At 37.5% G+C, this 19,424-nt stretch overlaps 1 protein-coding gene across 1 annotated transcript in view; it reads right to left on the bottom strand.

Annotated features, from left to right (window-relative positions):
- Positions 1-19,424, bottom strand: part of MOCOS (molybdenum cofactor sulfurase) — a 208,182-nt gene that overhangs the window by 44,038 nt on the left and 144,720 nt on the right. Inside the window, exon 6 of the mRNA XM_084210992.1 lies at positions 8,470-8,669. Coding sequence (XP_084067118.1) covers positions 8,470-8,669 — 200 coding nt within the window. The remainder of the gene's footprint in view (positions 1-8,469; positions 8,670-19,424) is intronic.

The following is a 19,424-nucleotide window of genomic DNA, read 5'->3' as shown; positions in this document are numbered from 1 at the left end:
ATTTATTTTAAGGCACTTAAATCCTCTTCTGTCTGTATTTAACCCCTGAAAATGGGGATAATAGAACATAGGGAGGTTGTGGGGTCAAATTCCCATATTACTTTAGTTACAGTCACAGGATCCTATACAGTGGTGTGGTGGGAAGAGGGGTGTGGGGGCAGGAAGATGCACACAAGGAAGCAGAGTAACTGACAAGGCGGAGCCTGTCTCTTTCTGTCTTGAAAGGCTTCAGATGGTGGACTGAAACTAGTCACTGCATGCATTCAAAGGTAGCTGATCTGCTTTTACCAAGATCAAGGACAAGGGAATCCAGTGGAAGCTCTCAAAAATGCTGTTCTTTTCCTGCTACCATGTGGGTTTTTTTTCACATTTCTCCCGTGTGACAAGGTCTGTAGTTTAGAGCCACAGTTTGGCCCTGTCACCAAACAGAAAATGTTTAGCCTCCCTCATTCATCTTGGATTCTTTCATCTGAACAACTATGAGCATTTTTCTTTTATCTCTTTTCGTTTCCTTAGCAACGTGCAAGGACACTCCAGAGAAACAGTGTCAGACAACACCTTCAGTCTAGTCTTTCATGAGGCTTTCTAACCTTGATCAGCTCTGATGTGCAGTTTAATAGTAGGCAATTTCAGGCACACTAACTCACATGTGTCTCTGTCCCCCTGCAATGAGATAAAACAGAAAGAACTTAGCCTGTACTCTGCCACTACTACCTTAGCAAGAAGAGAGTTTCATTACCTACTGACCAGGTTTGCATTACTCACATTGAGCCTCTGAAGTACAGCACCTCCTTATGTTCAGTCAGTGATCAACTATCATGATAATGTTCAGACCTAGATCAAAGAAGCTGCCTCCTATATTGTGAGCTCCTTTTTGCAAGGGCTGTCTTTTAGCACCCAATGCCATGTCACAAAAGCAAAGATCCAGATTGTAATGATTTCTTGCAGGTTTGAAAAAACAAGGTGCCATTCATTGACACGCCAGTGTGGTTTACTGCATTGCTGCTATCTCCCTGCTCCAAGACATCCACAACACAATTGGAAACTAATTGGAACCAAGGAAATCAGTAAATGTTCAACAGGAATCTTCACAGCAATCTTTTTGTCCTTATAATCTTGTTTGCATTCTATTGTGCAGGTCCATCTGCCATTCCTGGCTTCCTGAAATCAATGGCTAAATCCATAGCTAAAATCAATAGTGAGTAATCAACTCAGCAATTTTTAGGTAGCTATTGGGAAGATGGCCAAAAATCCCATTAAGCAAGTTAGAGAACATTTTTCTTTCCCTGAGTCATCAAAATTAATATAATGAGTGGTTATGCTTCTAAAAGCATTAGTGTAACTAGCTCAGAGTCATATGACCATTGCTGCAAAGCCATTCTTAGCTGGAATTAAAAATTGCTGGATTTCCATTTTCTGTGGCGCAGATGAAATAATGCTGCACTTACAAAACTGAATGATTGTTTCACATGGAAGTAAAAAGAAACAGATGGGGAAAAAACCCTAAAAAGACTAAATATGAAGAGCAACAAACATGTCTTGCTTAATAACTTCCTATGAAGATTTTTTTCAAGTAGGTTAAATGTAGTAGGAGGTTTTCTCCCTCATCGCCCACTTTCTCCTGTAGGGATGTGGTATGAATTTCCAGACAAGTACTGACAAGTAGTACCAGGCTCTCTGGTCAGTCTGATCCAATTGACTTGGTATCAACTTCCTGTGCATGGGAAATGCTGTAGCTCATTTCTTTTTTTCACTCCTGTAATTCACATGTTGCCATTGCTCAAATTCTGTACGGATACACCGTGTGTACACTAGGCTGGAGATGATCTTCTAGTGAAACTAAAAATATTGTCTAAGACACAAACAGCAATTATTTTGAGAAATCAACCCACTTCAGATATTGCCTGGTCCCTTTTATCAGGTAATGATAAGCAGTGATATGAATATGTATTGAACCAGCTGTGTGTATATACAAATGCATCCGCCACTTGATATCTGAAGATTTGACAGTATTTAACATATTTTCTCTCCACTCCTGTGAGGTGAGAGTAAATTGGGAAGCTAAGGCATTGAATCCCTCAAGGTGACACTGAAAGCCTACAGCAGAGGGAGGGCATTTCACCTGGCTGGTGCCAGGTCCTGGTTACTAATCTAAGTCCAGCTGAATAATTCCTTAAAATATTACTAAAGGAAAAAGAAGCTTTTAAAAGAGAATGTTGTGGAAGCAAAGCAGTGTACGTTGCAGTGCAAAGTGCAGTATGAAAGCACTTTCAGAACTGGCTGTCACCATGGTATTTACCTAGAGCAGCTGCTTTTTTGTCCATTTCCCATTCTGCCTCACACCACTTTGTCCTGCGTTACTTTTGTTTGCAGACCTGTCCAAATACAAGCAGATGGAATAAGTTCTACCTGCATATACTGCTCTGTCTCTTTCCTCGTCACACCTCACCCATACAACACCGCTTCATGCTTCTTGTCCAATTCTTCCCGTCTTGCATGTCTGAAATCCTTTTTATTTGTGCTTTTCTGCCCAAACTGGTGCCTCTTTCTTTGCCCAATACATGTAATAATGGAGTCATGCTGCAGCGCGAGAAATTTAGTTTAAATACTATATTTTGCAGTAGTGAATATAGTACTGCATGTAAAATATAAAAATTGCTGCCATCTCTGAGAGTGTAATTATGGTGTGGTTATTTGTTTCTTGCTTTAATGAAGTCTCAGAACAAATTGCCTCTGATAAGAAAGGTTTAAGTAAAGATGATCATGCAATTCTAAGATATATTTTTCTCCCTCTACATCTCAAACCACAGGGTTGAATTTAGTTCGGCTGCTAAGCTGCTTACAAGAAAATTCACTGACATAGAATGCTTTGGATACAGAATGAAAAATGGGATTAAAAGGAAAATGAAATTTTGTTTATTGGGGGAATCTCATTCTGATTTTGCCTTCCTCAAGCAAGGTGCTAATAACACCAAGGTTGTGGGTTTTATCCCTGTATGGGCCATTTACTTAGGGTTGGACTTGATGATCCTTACAGGTCCCTTCCAATTCAGAATGTTCTGCAATCTGGAACTAAAGATTATACTCCTAACATACACTGCTAGCAGAAAGAGGCTACCAGAGTACAGAAGGTGTCACAGTGAGTGGTTGGATGTAAGGGATTTGAGGCCACACATTCCGATGGAAGACCCTGGTCTTCCCTTCAGAATGATAGAAAGCAAGGGAGAAAAGGAAAAACTCAGTGGGTCATCAAGTCATTATGGCTGAGATGGAGGAAAGTGAGTGAGACAGTGGGCATGTGCCATAATAAGAGCAGTCATCAAAGTTCATCAAAGTTATAGATTTAGACTGAAGGGATGCACACTAGAAGTTGTCTCTTGAGAAATGTTTTTTTTCTTTTTAATTGAGAAGTGGGTGAAGAAAGTCAACTCAAAGTCTAGACCCCCCTTCACTCTATCTGGATTGATAAGGGTGAGCCAGGACAGGCTAATGTATGCTCCTAGGCAAAACTGATTATAATATATGTGAGCAGGGTTCTCAGTCTCGAGAGGCAAAACTCATTCATATGCAACACTGCAGAAGAGCCTTCCTTAGGCAAACCAAAATGTTTACATTCTCTGTCTCTGGCAGCTATTCCTGTTATAGCAGTTTGTCTATCACACACAAGTGTGAAGTGGTAGGCAAGAAGGCTGAGACTGCTAATGGACTGATGCTCATTCCCTTCCTGACAGGATCTTTAGGGGACATGGCAAGCGTATATGTACACTAAGGGAACTTTTGTGGGTGAGCCTATCACAGCAAGTTACTTGTGCTTTAGGTTCAGGCTCCAAGCTAAGGAGGCAGTGTGAAAAAGCAGAGTATGGATGGATGCTGGTAATCCACAGCTGAAATGTGAAATGATGGTCATTTTTCAAAAGACACCCACGATGGTTTGCTCACTTTTTAAAGCCCATTACTGGCTCTATTACGCACAGGAAGAGAAAAAAAATATTGTCCTAGAAGATCAGAGTGTAAAAAAGAAAAAGTTTGGTAAGGGAAGGGGTATTTTTCACTACTGGCATAACACTGAACTGAAAGTTGTGGCTGGGCTAAGCTCTCCAGTGCATACAATCCAACAAATATTTCAGGTAAACTTCCATCTGGCCATATATGTCACTTCTTTACCTTCTTCCAGCTTCCAAACTTACTTTATAGAATAAAATGTGAAGGGATTATAAAATCACTCTGAAATTATCTACTGAATATACAAAGAGAATTTCACAGATCTCATTTCTCTATCAAAACAAAGAGAAGATTTCATAAATTATATTAGCATAAAAGATCTCCCAGAGCAGAGATGGTGATGTTTCTTCACATGTGCAAATGTGAAGAGAACATACAGCATTTGCACTTTAACCCAGTTTATAAGAAATCCACTTTTTTGTGTTTATGATTGTTGTTTCAAATCTGTGTTGTTCTCTCATGACCGTTCCATCTCTTTGAGATTCAAATCAGGTTGGAATTTCATAGAGTCCTATGCAAGGTTTTGCTGAAAAAAAAAAAAAAAAGATGGCAAGGATGCAAATTGAAGCTGAGTCATTGCTATCAGTGTTCAAGAGGCTGGAAAAGACTTGGGGATGACAGAACACATGACATTCACATATGCTGAAAGCTGCAGATATTCATTGTTAATAAACGAGCTGATGATTCTCTGTGTGAAGAGTTTGCTCCATTATCTCAGCACCAGATATATATCTGTAACACCATCTTTTGTTACATCACAAGGCCTCTTAAAATTTAGGGCAGATTGCTTCTCTTTTTCTGGTAGCCTCACAAGGAGGCAGAAGATTGACAGTGTGCTGCTTTATTGTCAACTCTTCTGCTTCTATCCTGCAGAGGTCCTTCATCTCTACCCCTGCACTTTCGCACCTTTCCAAATTACCAGTCTGTCATCTGTCCATACTTCATTAGCAGCAAAAATTCTAATGCTGGGGAATTATCCACTCTTGACTAGACAAGTATATATGAAGAAGCCATTTGGCAAAAAAGGCCATCTTTATGTCCTGGACCTGTCAAGTACTCGTCATAATTCAACTCCTGATCATAACAGGGGCTTTTTGATGCTGCAGTGCAAATAAACACTTAACAAAATGACAGAGGTGCTACTGCAGAGGACAGGCATCTTGCGTGAAAAGAATACAGGTGTCCTCTCAAGGGATTTTAAGAACAAATTACTACCAATGGTAGTCTATGAGACAGCTTTACTGAAGGAAATAATTTTCATGGAAAGTATGTGGTGCAGCTCAAAGGAGGAAATTTAATGCAGTTTTAGTGCTCAGAGATGAGAGGTTTATGGAAATTTCAAAATGGTAGTCGTTTAATTCCCAGAAAAAGAAATATTTCATGAAAAATCTAAATTAAACCAAAGCTTTTGAGTGACCATTGTTGTTTGGGGTCCACAAGTCCCTCTTATTTAATTGTTTTAATTACCAGTTGAGGCAAAACCCTCTAAACTAGTAATTAAACTGTCAATTAAACCAATGATACATATAGTATATAGCACAAGTTTATTCCAAGCATAATGTTCTACAATAGTATTACCCTTCAACAGTCACAAAGATACATTTAAACGAAAAAGCAATAACAATTCAACTAACTTCTATAGTTACTTCACTCCTTAACATTCAAATATTCTATATAATCTATATTGGGGCAGGAGGCTGTAAAAATTGCTGCCATCTCTGAGAATGCAATCATGGTGTGGTTATTTGTTTTTCACTTTAATGAAATGCCTTCATTTGCTCTTCAGAGCTACAAAGAAGGTTTTACTCAAAGATGAACCTGAGATTGTGGCTGTTTCCTCTTGATGCAATTGACCCTATGTATGTAATTCAAGTGTTTGTGTTTACTGGCACAATCTTGTTAGCTCTGGTAATTAAGCTGATAACACTGACGAATGGATTTCAACCATATGAGCAGGTAAGAATAACTTTCTTCCCCATTGCTACACAGACACGAAATATAATTTTTTTCTCTGTTCTCATTTTTCAGCAGTGGTATTACATGCCATGTATTTCACTACACACTTTTCACACACTAGATATCTTGGGCTTAGTTCAGAGTTTTGAATATCATGCCAATTATGCAAATCTTGAGGTTTAAATGTAAACTTGGTGTCCTCTGAAGACAGTGTCTACTTATGAAGTCTTTCTTGCCAATCTCAAGTGTTCCAAATAAAGTGCTCCAAGCCTCCTCATAATATTTTCTCTGGAATCAGTTGGCCATAGGATCCTTTTCAAGCTAACAAATGTTAATGTTCAGTCACACTGTGCCCTACAGTAGGCAATGGGCACATAACAATTGCCTGCCAGAGAGGCAAATAGAATTGGTTTGACGTCTGGTTGTGAGTTATTAATTATAGATGGGATATCATCCATAAAGGAATAGTACATTAGGTCCTTTCTCTTTTAATATGCAAAGATAACCTGATTAACTGGTGTCCACTCGTAGTAAATGCCATCCAATTTTCCCTTCATAAAAAATTCCCCAAAATGTTTTCTGGGAGCCTTTTGAAACTCTGTTCTGTTGACTCCACTGGATTGCATGCGGAGACTGCACTGTGAACCCACATGAATGTGCAGACCATAGGCACCACCAAAGCAGAGGCCACTATTTCACTCCCAAACTATTAACAAAGCTATTGGATTTAACTTTGATTTGAATAAACCAATATAAATTTAGACCTATATAAATTCATGCAGGTATGAAGAGATTACATAGCTTCATGAAGCTTACTTTCTGTATTTTCTTTGTAATCATAAACAAGAAGCAGCACAGGTTTTTTCTCCCCCATAACTTCTATAAGGTGTCTATGAAAGAATTTCACTCCATAAAGAAGCTAATTATATATATATCACACATACTGTAGCTTTGGAAAGAATAGTGCTTGTTAATTCCTAAAAGTCATTAAATTGCACATTATTTTAATTAAACAAAGTAGTCTAACAGGCACTGCAGATGAGACTGGGATGCATTTGAAAATATTATAGCTCTTCATTCCACATATGCTATAAATCTTCAGAATCTGGTGAATAGCACAATCCAGATGATACAGATCAAAAAAGAAGCTTTTTATGAGCAGACAGGCACAATGGATTCATAAGATTTTGAAAGAATTTTTAATTTGAGGGCATGGTTGAGTTTTAAAAAGTGAAACATGGATCATCCAATTTTACTAAGAAGTTGTGAAAATCAGAAATCAGAATAAAGGTTTTAATTTTAATCAAAGAACTGAAGCAACACTGAAGTTTTTGGGCAGTTTTATAAACTCAGTTGTGTTAATATCTACAATCTTTTCTGAACATTGTCACACATATTGAAGGCTACATAAATGACTAATTAATTGCTAAAATGTGGACTGCTTTGAAATGAAATGTGGTGAACATTTGATGCTATTTGATAGCATTGGCTAAAAAAGATGTATGTGAAGAAGTTATTGAGTACTCTGCATTTGGCCATCCCATATTCATCAGGTAAATGCCTTACAAAAATGTAAAACTCCACACTTGCAGCTACAAAACAAGTGCTTCACTTCTGTTCTCCCTAGTGAGAAATGGATCTCTTCCTGCATTCTTGTAGACATATCTCCACGTTCCCCTCATTAACCTATTCTCTCAGGAAGTCCAGGGAAAAAAAGAAGAAGTAAGCAAAACAAGAGCACTCTGGTTTCTCTGCCTTCTGCTGATGAGCAAGTGAGCACCTATCCCCTGTGTGACCCACTGCCCACACGGTGCACAGCCATACACACAATTATGGTCACTCTCTGCTGAAGGGAGAAAGGCCTAATGAAGCTTCATCTTAAAGATATTTGGTATTCCTGATGGATAAAGGCTACAAAAAGCTGCTGAGAAAGACAGCATTAAGAATTTCTTGAGCTTGAATCTCACTCTTTACACTGATCATTCAACTTTATTCCATGGTTGCTCAGGAATATTACAAGAATGTAATTGTTACAACTGAAGGGAAAAGAGAACTCCTTTTTCATTGGTGACTGCAATATTCTGAGATCTAATTTCACTTGTATGTCAAAGTTCCAAGGCAGTGTCTTTATCAGCTTTTCCAGACTTGCTCTTCAATTCCCAATATTGAGTACTCTAGAGAAGGAAGCTAGCAAAATATCAAACTGCCTAGTCAATGTATCCTGTTAAAACAGACCATTTCCAAACTTCCTATTTGTGGAGTAATAAATCTGTAAGATATTGCCTCTGGCTATTACGTATTTTGTATTGTGCTAGCACTATTTATTGCATTCTTTTTCTACTGCTTTAAAAATGGTGTTTATATGTGGTGCAGAGCTATGAAGAAACAATCCCAAAACCTTGCAAAGGACTACTTGAATAAAAGATTTATTTTAGGACGAAGAATTAATTGTGAACATGCTTAAATTAAAGTACAACAGTAAACTCAAGTTAAGACAAGAGGAAAACATACCTGTGAAAAGCCGAGCACTTGTCCATTTTCATCCAGCACATTAAAATTAATGATTGGGCCTTGGGCATCAGGATTGCTGAAATCTGTGTCACTGTAAATACGCACTACAGGAGCCCCATTGGCATATTTCAAGTTAGACAGCACAGTGTAGGTGTAGTGAGCTAATGCAAAGGTATGCTGCTTTATTTTCTCCATTCCACCTACAAAAGAAAAGTGCACACACATGTCAGGTGCATTATTTTTATGGCAATGTAAAAAAAAGGATGATTTTCAGAATGGCGTGGTGTGAGGCAATTAGCACAAAATTGATAGTTTTGTGCTTCTTTAAATGCATATACAATTTTCAAGTGTTTCTTTCCTCATGTAGAAGTTTCAGAAGTAGTGTTGCACCAAGGATTTATCTATAGTTAATCTACTGTAGAAAGCTAAAGTTTCACTGAAATGATTTACAGGAATTACAAGATTTATACTTCCAGTCTCTACATAAAACTAAGATGTTCTGGTAGAAATAAACTAAAAAACAAGTTTTTCTCCAGATATAACTCTGGAGATCATGGGAACACAGCACAGAAAGCAAGCTGTTATGTCTGAGGTAAAAATAATTAAAATTCTAAGTGTAATGAAAAAATAAAAATGTAATTTTACAAGGAATTTACTTGAATAATGAAGAATTATTCTTCCAAGACTTCCTTCTACAGGAGAAAAAGGGCATTGTGAATTCTTCATTGACTACACCCCCATGCAATCTGGGGTGGGGGTCAAGAGAAACTTTACAGATAGGCTTTCACAGAACTTGGCCTGGCAAAAGCATAAAGAATAATTTTTTTTTTCACTTTTTGCTACTCTGTGCAGTTTGGAAAAGAGAACTGCAGAGAATTCCTGACAGATGAAGATCTCCAACATCTCTGCTCTTTGAGGAGAGGTTGTATCTTTGCTAGATGTCCCTATTGAAGGAGCTTCCATTATGCACACTGTACACTGCACTATGGTGGGTCTACAGCATGTGGAAAGGATAAAAACAGGTAAAGAATCAGCAAAGACCTCTTGAAGTAGCAGAGTATTTTTCTTTCTGGGTTTTAGACCCAGAGTGTTTTCTGTAATGCTGAGTATCCTATTTGAGGCTCATGAGTATGTTTCACATTTTATTTTACCTTTTTAAATTAATCTTTGTAACTATGAATCTCACACTTACTTCTGTGCATATTACTTTTATATCTGAGTATCTGGAAAGTTCCATACTTGAAAATTTGCAATCTTGTTGACTTTTGTGCCTTTATTAATGAAAAAGACTGTGTAATTTATGAATGTATATAAAGAAAAAAAGTAAGATACATTTCTGCTGGCATGCAGAAGAACTGCAGCAACATCTGTTATTTGACTTTTTTTTTGAGTTTCTCTATTACATGCTATCTTCTTTAGATAAACTGGGAGAGAATATGTTAAAAACATAGTAACAGATTAGATATAAGGTAGAAGCACATTGTTTTGGCGCTGAAGAATAATGAAGAGGAATAAGATATTTCATGAGATACTAACATGCAAAGCATTTGCAAGGAAGCATGCCAGGAGCTGATCAGTTCAATTTCTAGATGTTAGCCACAGTAAACTTGGTAAGCATCTCTAGAAAATTTTGGTCTGAAAGATGATTTGTATTTTAGAGTCTCTGTGAATAAAAGATTGACTAGTCAGAAATGTCCTAGTCATTGTTGGGTAGAAGTTAAGAGTGTTGAAACAGCAAAAAAGGAAACCAAAACCACACACACACAAAGTTATTTCTGAGCATTTGCCAGAAAGTAGCTGTCTTAAGAGAAGTGACTGCCTTGTCAGCTTCTGAGATGTGTCTAATCTCCTGATTCAGAGCTTTTCCAAACTGACAGGGATCTTTTAATAGAAAATTAAACTACTGTCCTAGTGCCTGGTTGAAGAAATCACTTATTCAGAAATTTCAGTCACTCATTCACAGCAATCATCTCTGCTATCATTTCTATATTGTTTTCAGCTATTTTCCTTTAAAGTTTCTTAATCACATTTCCTTGTTCATTAGCAAAAAGCTGATGAGCCTTTTAATTATTTATTCTGACAAATCCAAATGCAATAGCCTGCAGTTGCTTTCCTGCCCCGTGATTGGAGGAAGAAAGCTGTGTTGCCAGGATCCCATATTTTTAAGTAGCAGAATAGGTGATAATTAGGTCTGATGTCACAGAAAACCTTGTGGAAAAACTGCCAATAATCTGAAATTTATTCTGACAGAAAAAGGGATATATTCAGAAAATAGCTGTGATTTATTTTTATTTTCTTCAACAAAATTATCTGTACTGTGTATTATATAAATACAGTGCTTACCTCATCTCCCTTCTAGGAGTAAGAAGGAAGGGAAAATAAAAGCCAGAACAAATCTCTGCTTGAGAATAAAAGTAGTAACATGTCATAAGCCTTTTTTAAGACTTGCAGTTCAGAGAAATCATCAATACTTCACCTCAAGAAAGTGCTAGGAAGGACTCAAGTACCCTGATTTCTTCTCAGTTTAGGGTTTTTATTCCCTACAGCTGCATTATTTCAAGGTGAATTGTGTCTAGTTGCTCCTAAAAGTTATTTTAAAATTAGGAAAAATTTATGCATTCTGTAATTTGGATCAGAATTAATCCCATGTCTAAATTACTTTAGATAAAGTCTATCTAATACCTTCCACAGTATTTATGCAGTATTTATGTGCAATGTGTGCAGGAACACATTCAGCACGGAGAATGCTCACAGTCCGCAACCTGCACTCATTAGTAACTTTGTGGTAAACATTTTGAGCAGAAGAGATTGACAGAGCAAGCTTCTACCTACATTTGTGTACAAAGCTCCTTGCCAAAGTATTCTAGCAAACCTGTGGAGATGTTGGCACCCCTCTTATTGCTGATGTATGTTTGCACACTACAGCATTGTGATAGGTCAGCACCATCTCAGACTTGCCATGCTACCTTATACCTCAGACTGGCTATTGTTATGGAAACTAATACTGTTCAAGTATGGGAAATTCAGAGTGTCACTGCATGGGATAACCCACAGATAAATTTATAGTGCCAACTCTTCCATAGGAATTGCATGTATGCATGTGTCTCTCCTCAGAGACTGTGGGACAGTTAAGTCATATATAAGAGAAGAAGTTATGCCACGCTTACAAGAGGGTACAAACTGTGTGCATTCAAAGCATTCACAATTGTCATCATGGTGTAGGAAATCCACTGCTTGTCTAGCCTGCTGATAACATCTTGTATTTGCATTACCTCTGTCTTGTTAGCTGCTTGTTCTGTGCAAAATAGAGTAAGATTTTTTTCCAGTGGAATTTTATCTAATCAGATAAGTCTGAGATATACAGATGTCCAATAACTATTCAGTAAAGAGTGATTCTGAGTTAGCATGGACCTGGTTTTGCATGACATAATGGCACACATGTAATGGTATATGTCTCCTTTCTGAAAGAACCAGGATTTCAGCAGCCCAAATGTTCAAATGTTAGCTTTTCCTGAAAGAGCTGTAGACAAATAGGCATATGTCAACACCTATAAAAGATTTTGAATAAAGAGATTAAGATAAAGCAGAGACTGGAAAGGTGCCTCTAGAATGAGAGATCTGGTGCTTAAGGTTTTCAGGCTGTACTCAGAAACCTCTGTGATCTGCATTCAAATACATTTTTGTCTCTCTTATTATAAGGAGGTAAATACTGGAGATAAGGAAGAAGAAAGATATAAAACAAATGCACAGTTATTGTTCTAACTCAGTGTGAAAAAGCTACAGAAATTGAGGATTAAGGGCAACAGGTTCTCTATCACTCCAATAAATCCAAGCTCACATATGTGTTTGGATAAGAGAAAGATCAATGTGATTCACTATCCATCAGCATCACCTAATAGATAGCAACGAAGCAGAGAAATAATGAACTGAAATCTCAGCAAACCAATCAGCAGGGAGTGAAACCATGATGTAGCCACCTTCTACTGAATCCCAAATAAGACAGATCACTATGCAGGACTGATGAGTCAATGAGCTAATGAAGCCATGGAACCTGGAAATCCTGTCAAACATTTGGAGTCCTTCCTTCACTTTCTCCAGGAAGTGTACATTTAGATTAATTTCTGAGGGGTTTTTTGGTGTTCTTTTCTGCATAGAACTGGATGTCTCTGGCTGAGGTCTGTCACCTATTTAGTGTTATTCTTCCCACTAAAAAACCTCTTGAGGATGAACTTGGTAATGGTAATTTTTGGTGAATTTGAGTGTTTCAGCTTAAACCACATTAAACAATGTATTCTAACCACTGCTATTCTTTAGCACTCCTGTTTTAAACAAAATGCTGCAAACATGAACATGAAATATCCTTAAGATGATCCAACTCCCCAGCCCCAAAGAGCAACTCTGAAATATTAAAAATAGAATACAAGAAAAGAAAATAAAGAGAAGAAAATATAATCAACTTGATCAGTCACCCCTTGGTAGGGTTTCTACATTTATCAAAAAAATATATTAAATATACCCACTCCTGGTGAGTTTTTCCCCCTAAATTATGAGAATTTCTTCCCTTAGTTAAACCAAATCTAGCCTGTTTCCCAGACTGAGGAGTAACAGATGCCTAGAGGAAAAAAATATGAAAAAGGTATGTAATTTCTCATCAGCTGCAATGAAGAAAACACAATATATATACTAAAAAAAATCCCAAGATATGAAAAAGTCCTTAAGGGTTGGCTAACAGCAACCATACAGAACTAAAAAACTAAACAGTTTTTAAAACAGAACTAGGGGTAGAAAAGCCACTCAGGGAATTTGAACATTAAAATTAATACATTAAAATTTCCTTGGTGTCAATAGAAAAGAGCTCCTCTGATGTAAGAGAATTGCAATATTGGTCATAACTGTTACCAAAATCTCATTCATTTAATTAAAAATAAACCACTGTAAATAGCTTACCAACCAATTCATAAAAATATCAATCATCCACACTCACAGAAAAGGCATAAGGCATGGACAGATTGCAAACGTCTCTTTCACTCTGACTCACATGGCCAGTTCAATCAACTTGATCTATAAAACACATGTAATAAAAATTATTTTGGGGAACACAAAGTGGGGTGGACCATGACTGTTTCTGCAACTAAGGTGACTGCATTTAAGAGCAAGAAGGGTAAAATCTGTGTCCCCAGTTGTCATTGGTACCTCTAAAAAAATAATGCATGCTTCTTTCAAAAGTTAAGAGGTAACAAAAAGAATTACATAAAAAGAAAATTTCGGTTATGAAGCTATGGGGTTTTTTTCCCCTGAAAAGTACCTAATATGGTTTGAAAGTACATAATTAACTGGCAAGAATCCCTATCACAAGATCAGTGTCCAGATTGAAACTTCAGCTGGACTCCTGCAACCTAATTATGTACTTTCTGTGTATCCAACATAGAGAGCTGTGTTACACTCTCAACACAACTAAATCCATGCAGAATTCAATGGGTAATAGGGGGACCTTTTACTCTCTCAACACTAATTCTTTGCATAATAGCTTAAATCCTTTTAGTCTCCTCCTTCTCCCACACCATCTCAATAGTTTAAGACTGTGGGAAGCCACTGCTTAATCCTCTATTCAGAATGTTATACTGAAACCAAACATGAAACACACATTCAGTGTTTATCTTAATGAACAGAAGGCTCTTTGATGCCCCATCTCCCACTTCTTTAGAGCAGCTAATTCAAGCTCTGTTTTCACACAGTGAGGGGAGTTCGAAGTCTCTGTTCTAAATAAAATGAGCAGCGCATTCTGAAAGAAGCAGCTCCTAATTTTCAAACATCATAATGAAGAATACTTTGCCTCTTTAAAAATATTTTGGAAGTTTCATGAAAGCAGGGAAGTTGTACATGCCAACTATCTGACTCAATTTTAGTATAAATATTTTTATTACAGGTACAATTCCATTTCAGTTAACTGCATCTTAGACTAATAGCTATCTAAGAATTCAAATAAGCTTAAAAATGTAAGATACATTTAATTTATTGTTTGAGGGTATTTCTGTCCATCCTTTCTTTCCTTCCATGTGCCCATGCCATACTCTCAGCAGAGGTAATAATTTCAGGATTACTTTTCAAACCATAAAACCAGCAACATAAAAGATGACTGGGGAGTGTCTCTCAAAAAGGCAGAGTGCCTTGCACACCTCATGGAAGCAGCATTCCAACTGTACCTCCAGAGTGCTGGATGACATGAGCCCACAGAGGTTTCTGTGAGAACAGCAGAATCATCCCGAAAAGTATGTATTTATGTGATACTCACATGTTACCTCTAAAGGCTTTATCTCTCAAGGTTTTTCTCAGTCCAGCAGAACAACTTCTAGTTATGATTCTGTCATCTTAAGGACGAAATGCAAGAGAAGGTTGTACTATAAAAGCACATGAATTCTCCTGACAGCTGTTAGAAACCTGAATATTACATCCAGGCCTGTTTTCTGCTTTATTATGAAATGTCTCTGTCCTTTGTTTAATGAAGCCTGCTGTACACAATTCCTTGAAGTCAGCATGTGGAAGCTTTACTGCTGCTTGTTCCCTGGAATTTTTAACTCTCCACAATTAGTCTGCTAATACAACGCAGAGCATAAAGCTCTTCCTTTGTCTCACAGCTATATAATGGGAATTTAGAAAAGGTAAGATGAGGCAGTAAGTCTTAGGTTTTCAAGCCAATAAGACTAATTTGACCGTGATTTTGCATGAACACTTTTTTATTAATTTTTAACTTATTCAAGTCAGGAACAACTTTCTAATCACTGTTAACATAGCTGGAGGAGAACCTTTGTCATTTGCTCAGCTAAACTGATACTATCATCACATCTGCAGTTAAGTTGAATTCTTCCAAAAAATAACTTTCCTATAAGACCCAGCCAACAGTGCTACTTGATAGTATCATGATTTTCTAACATCTTCACAGTTTTGTGGGTTGTCTGTTTTCATTTTCCCTTGAGGGGAGCTGCAGACCAACGGATACAAACAACTTGCACCAAAAATAGACTGAATGTAAAGAGAAATCCAAATGTTTGGGGGGTGGGGGGGTGGGGGTTGTGGGAGGAAATTTTTCCCTCAGCATCAAGAGAACCCTTTGAAATATTCTGAAAACCCTGACAGCTTCCTTCTTTTCTTTCCTAAGATGACAGATCCCAATCTAAAGCCTTGCTAGGATAGAAATCAGCTCTACTTCAAAACTCACCCTGTCTGCATTAGGTGAAGAAGAATGGCTAATGCTGTGCCCAGAACTCACACCTCAGTACCCCTTGGTTTGATTCTACCTTCCTATAGGTTTTGTATTAGCAAAACATTTAACACAACATTTTTGGAATCTCTCTGTTAGTGAAATACTTTGGTGTTCACTGCAGCATATTGATTTCTGTACAGCTTTTTTCCTTACATGTAATTTTGGTTGGACACTATCCTCTTTTTCTCTGACAATCTATGAACCAAGGCTTTTCCTGCCAATTTATGAAGTAGAGGGGTGCTCCATCTCTGCTCTTGTGCAGCCTTTGTATCCTGCTCTAAGGCTCCACAGAACTTTCCCATCACAGCAATACAGAAAATAGCACAAGTTCATTTAATTAAACCAAGAATCACAATACACTGAATGAAAAGTTTCCAGAGAACAAATCTTAAATCTTGTTGCTGAATAGTGATGGAGCAAGAAAAAAAACCCACTCAATTTCCCCATTCTCTATTTGTAACATTCAGGAATACAGAAAGTTAGTAAAATAATTTCTATTTTTTTTTATGAAAATAACAATCTTTTTCTTAGTGAAATTTTGGATTTATTGATATTAATAATTTTTAATAGCTTTAAAGGATGCTTTGCTATTTGTTTTGCATTCTCAGACTAGGTCTCTGCTGGTACAGTAGTAGTAGTAGTAGGAGTAATAATAATAATAATAATAATAATAATAATAATAATAATAATAATAATAATAATAACAACAACAACAACAACAACAACTACCATGGAAGGAAGGGTGTCATTAATGAAACAATGGTAATAAAGCAAAAACAATGAATTATAAAAACTGCCTTGAAATTTCTCTGATTTGATGTCTTAATCATTGGGAAGCATGCAGTCAATATTAAGAAGTGCTCTGCATTCTGGAACCTCATGCTAAACTGAATCATGCCAGGGCTTCTCCCAGGCTTTTTTACCAGGTTAATGTTGTTTTAACAATTATCTACACTAACACCACATGAGAGACCTATAGTTAACATATAATCTGCCCTGAGGTCACAGCACGAAGCCTGCTTTACATCAGTCACTGTTCTTTTGAAGACCAAAAGGTGACCCACTGACACACCTTCCCTCCTGTGGCTGTCTTTTCTGACTGCACGAGGCAGGCTCAGACCTCTTGAAGTTCATTGCTGAGTTTGTGAGACGTGTGAACACAAAAAACATTCCACAGATAGTGAAAGGAAAAATTGAGAGCAAAAAGTGGCTACTTTGGCACAGTGTTACACACTGCCAACACACAGGTTTCAGCAATAATGTTATAGTTCCCAGCCTCACTTCTCAAGAGTTCATGCAATAAAAGTGAGATGCCAGTACTTCTTACAGTACAGCCATTGCTGGGGCATGCTCAGCAATCACTCCTGCAAAACAGCACCAGGCTTTTTTATAAGCAGAATGTCCTGCAGTGTTGGCTGACAAACTAACTTTTGGTAGGTTTTTATTACACTGTTCATTCCTCTGAGCTTCAAGGGGCTGTCAAAGGGCTGATGAGCAATAAGGAAGTGTGTTGGATTAAGACTGAACATTTGTGATTTTATAAGCATGGAACAGGTATTTTATTTAATTTTAAGTTCAATGAGCAGATCTACAAAAGAGAAGACTAGAAGAGAAATCTAAGGAAGAAAATGTTGATATTATAAAGTAATTTATTGCCATTTTTGCTTCCTTATAAAGACTGTAGGTAGCGTGCTTTTGAAAAAAAATAACCACTCTTGGCCTTATATCAGCTTCAATAAGCTGTAAAGCCATAAATCAGTCAAAATCCCTACTTCAGATTCAGTTTAGAAGAGTTGAAGTACTGAAGACACGAGCAATTCCTACGTGCACCAGTTGCTGTGTCATGCTGTAAATCAAGCTCCATGGTGACCTCGGGAAGTGCCTCTGAAGACAGACTTGGGCAAGGTTAAAAGAAAACACTGATGTGAGCAAGGCAGCAGTGAAGGATGGGTGCTGCCAACACAGAGGGAGCCACTGACAGGGAAAAGAAGCAGGCAGCATGCACAGAGGAAGCCCTGGCCTCTTCCCATGGCAACCCATTACATAATGAGCTCTGCAGATGGAAGGGAAAAGGAGTAGGGGCTGCTGCAGCTCTGTCAAATGAGGGACTTTGCAGTTAAGTTGTAAACAAATAGCTTGAAAAAAGCCATTTTCCTCATAATTTCAATTTCAAGTATTTTTTACAACAGCAAGGCTTTAGAAATGAAGGTCCAGTTCAAGGCACTGTTCACAAAATTCCATTTTTAGGTAACAAGGAAAAGGCAAAACAGTAAAGGTTTCCTTCCTACAAGGTAGGGATGAAGCTACAACACTCATGAGATGTGGAGGGGCCCAGATTCACCTGTGTCTTCCCTTAAGGGGCTTCGCCCTCTAGTTTGTCACCACCCATAACAATAAAAAAAATCTTTTACTTCCCTGGTTTCTTTGGAGCTCGCAGTTTTTGGAATGATTTTTCTTAGATCCACCAAAGTGGTAATAGTAGCTACTGCTCTTCAGACTGTTCTATGAGATTCATATTTTAACGTGTTAAAGACTATCAGGGCAAATGAAGGAAAACAACAGAAACAATAGCTCATCTTGTGGCTTTTTTTGTTATTTAGTATTACCTACCATGCATTTCTTTCTTTTATGCAGCATATTTTACAAAGATATCTACAATGCCTTTATTTGTAAATGGAAATGTTCAGGAGAGAATCAATTTAAGGAAATAAAGACACAGATAATCCTTATTACTTTATTTTTTATTCTTGCCCCACCAAGTGCAGTCTTGCTATTGTAAATGAAAAGTATGACCACAAAAAGAACTTCTTATTTAAAGCATCATGAAAAGAAAGCCCTCAGAAATGACTCACATTGTAAATGGCCATTATGCCTAACAGGCACCGAGTGTTACTACTGTTGGCAAAGAGAGTTGGCACACACTTATCTCCATGACCTTTGGCCACACAGAGGTGCTGCACAACACGAGATATGCAAATGCCATACTCACAGCAAAGAATCTCTTTTCATACCTTAGCCTTGAATTACAAAACTTGATGAAATATGGTCATCTTTTTTCTTTTTTTTCCTTCTTGAAAGATGCTTAACTCAATACATGAGATAACTTGAATGGCTGCAGTGGCACATAAGACACCCTTGTAGATAATGCTGTCTTGGTTTGGAGTCTCTAGCTCACCAGTCAGAAGCCCTGGCTTGCAGCTGAAATTACTTCCACCTATTAAAGATTATTATTATTTAGTCTATTTCATTTATAAAGTGCAATAGATATTCTTATCTGAAATGAGCTAATCAGAATGGCTGTCTCAGGCTGCCCAAGCTTCTAATACTTCTCTTGACTCAAACTCAGCAATATTTTATTGACTCAACCTTTCTGGCCTCACCACACCTTTGGTGGTCTTACATACCTAGGTGACAGTCCTACAAGAATTCCATCACCCCATTGAGGTATTTTGCAGGAGAGAGAAGACACCTAATTCAAAGATGCAGCAAATTTTAGACGAATTAGAAGTGGAGTGATTAATTAAACTATTCAAACATTTGACTGCAAACCTAACAGAAAAACTTGTATAACTAAGAGGTGTGAATTTAAATGCATGGCAATGCATTTAAAGGCTGCACATATCAAACATTAGTGTCGCTGGCATTTCATGCAGAGCCGGTATATTCATTTACCTCTCCAAAACCCTCCTGCCTT

Source organism: Fringilla coelebs (assembly GCF_963513975.1).
Source record: "Fringilla coelebs genome assembly, chromosome: 1".
Lineage (NCBI taxonomy): Eukaryota > Metazoa > Chordata > Aves > Passeriformes > Fringillidae > Fringilla > Fringilla coelebs.
The sequence above is the reverse complement of the archived record's forward strand: the minus strand, read 5'-3'. Positions and strand labels throughout refer to the sequence as shown.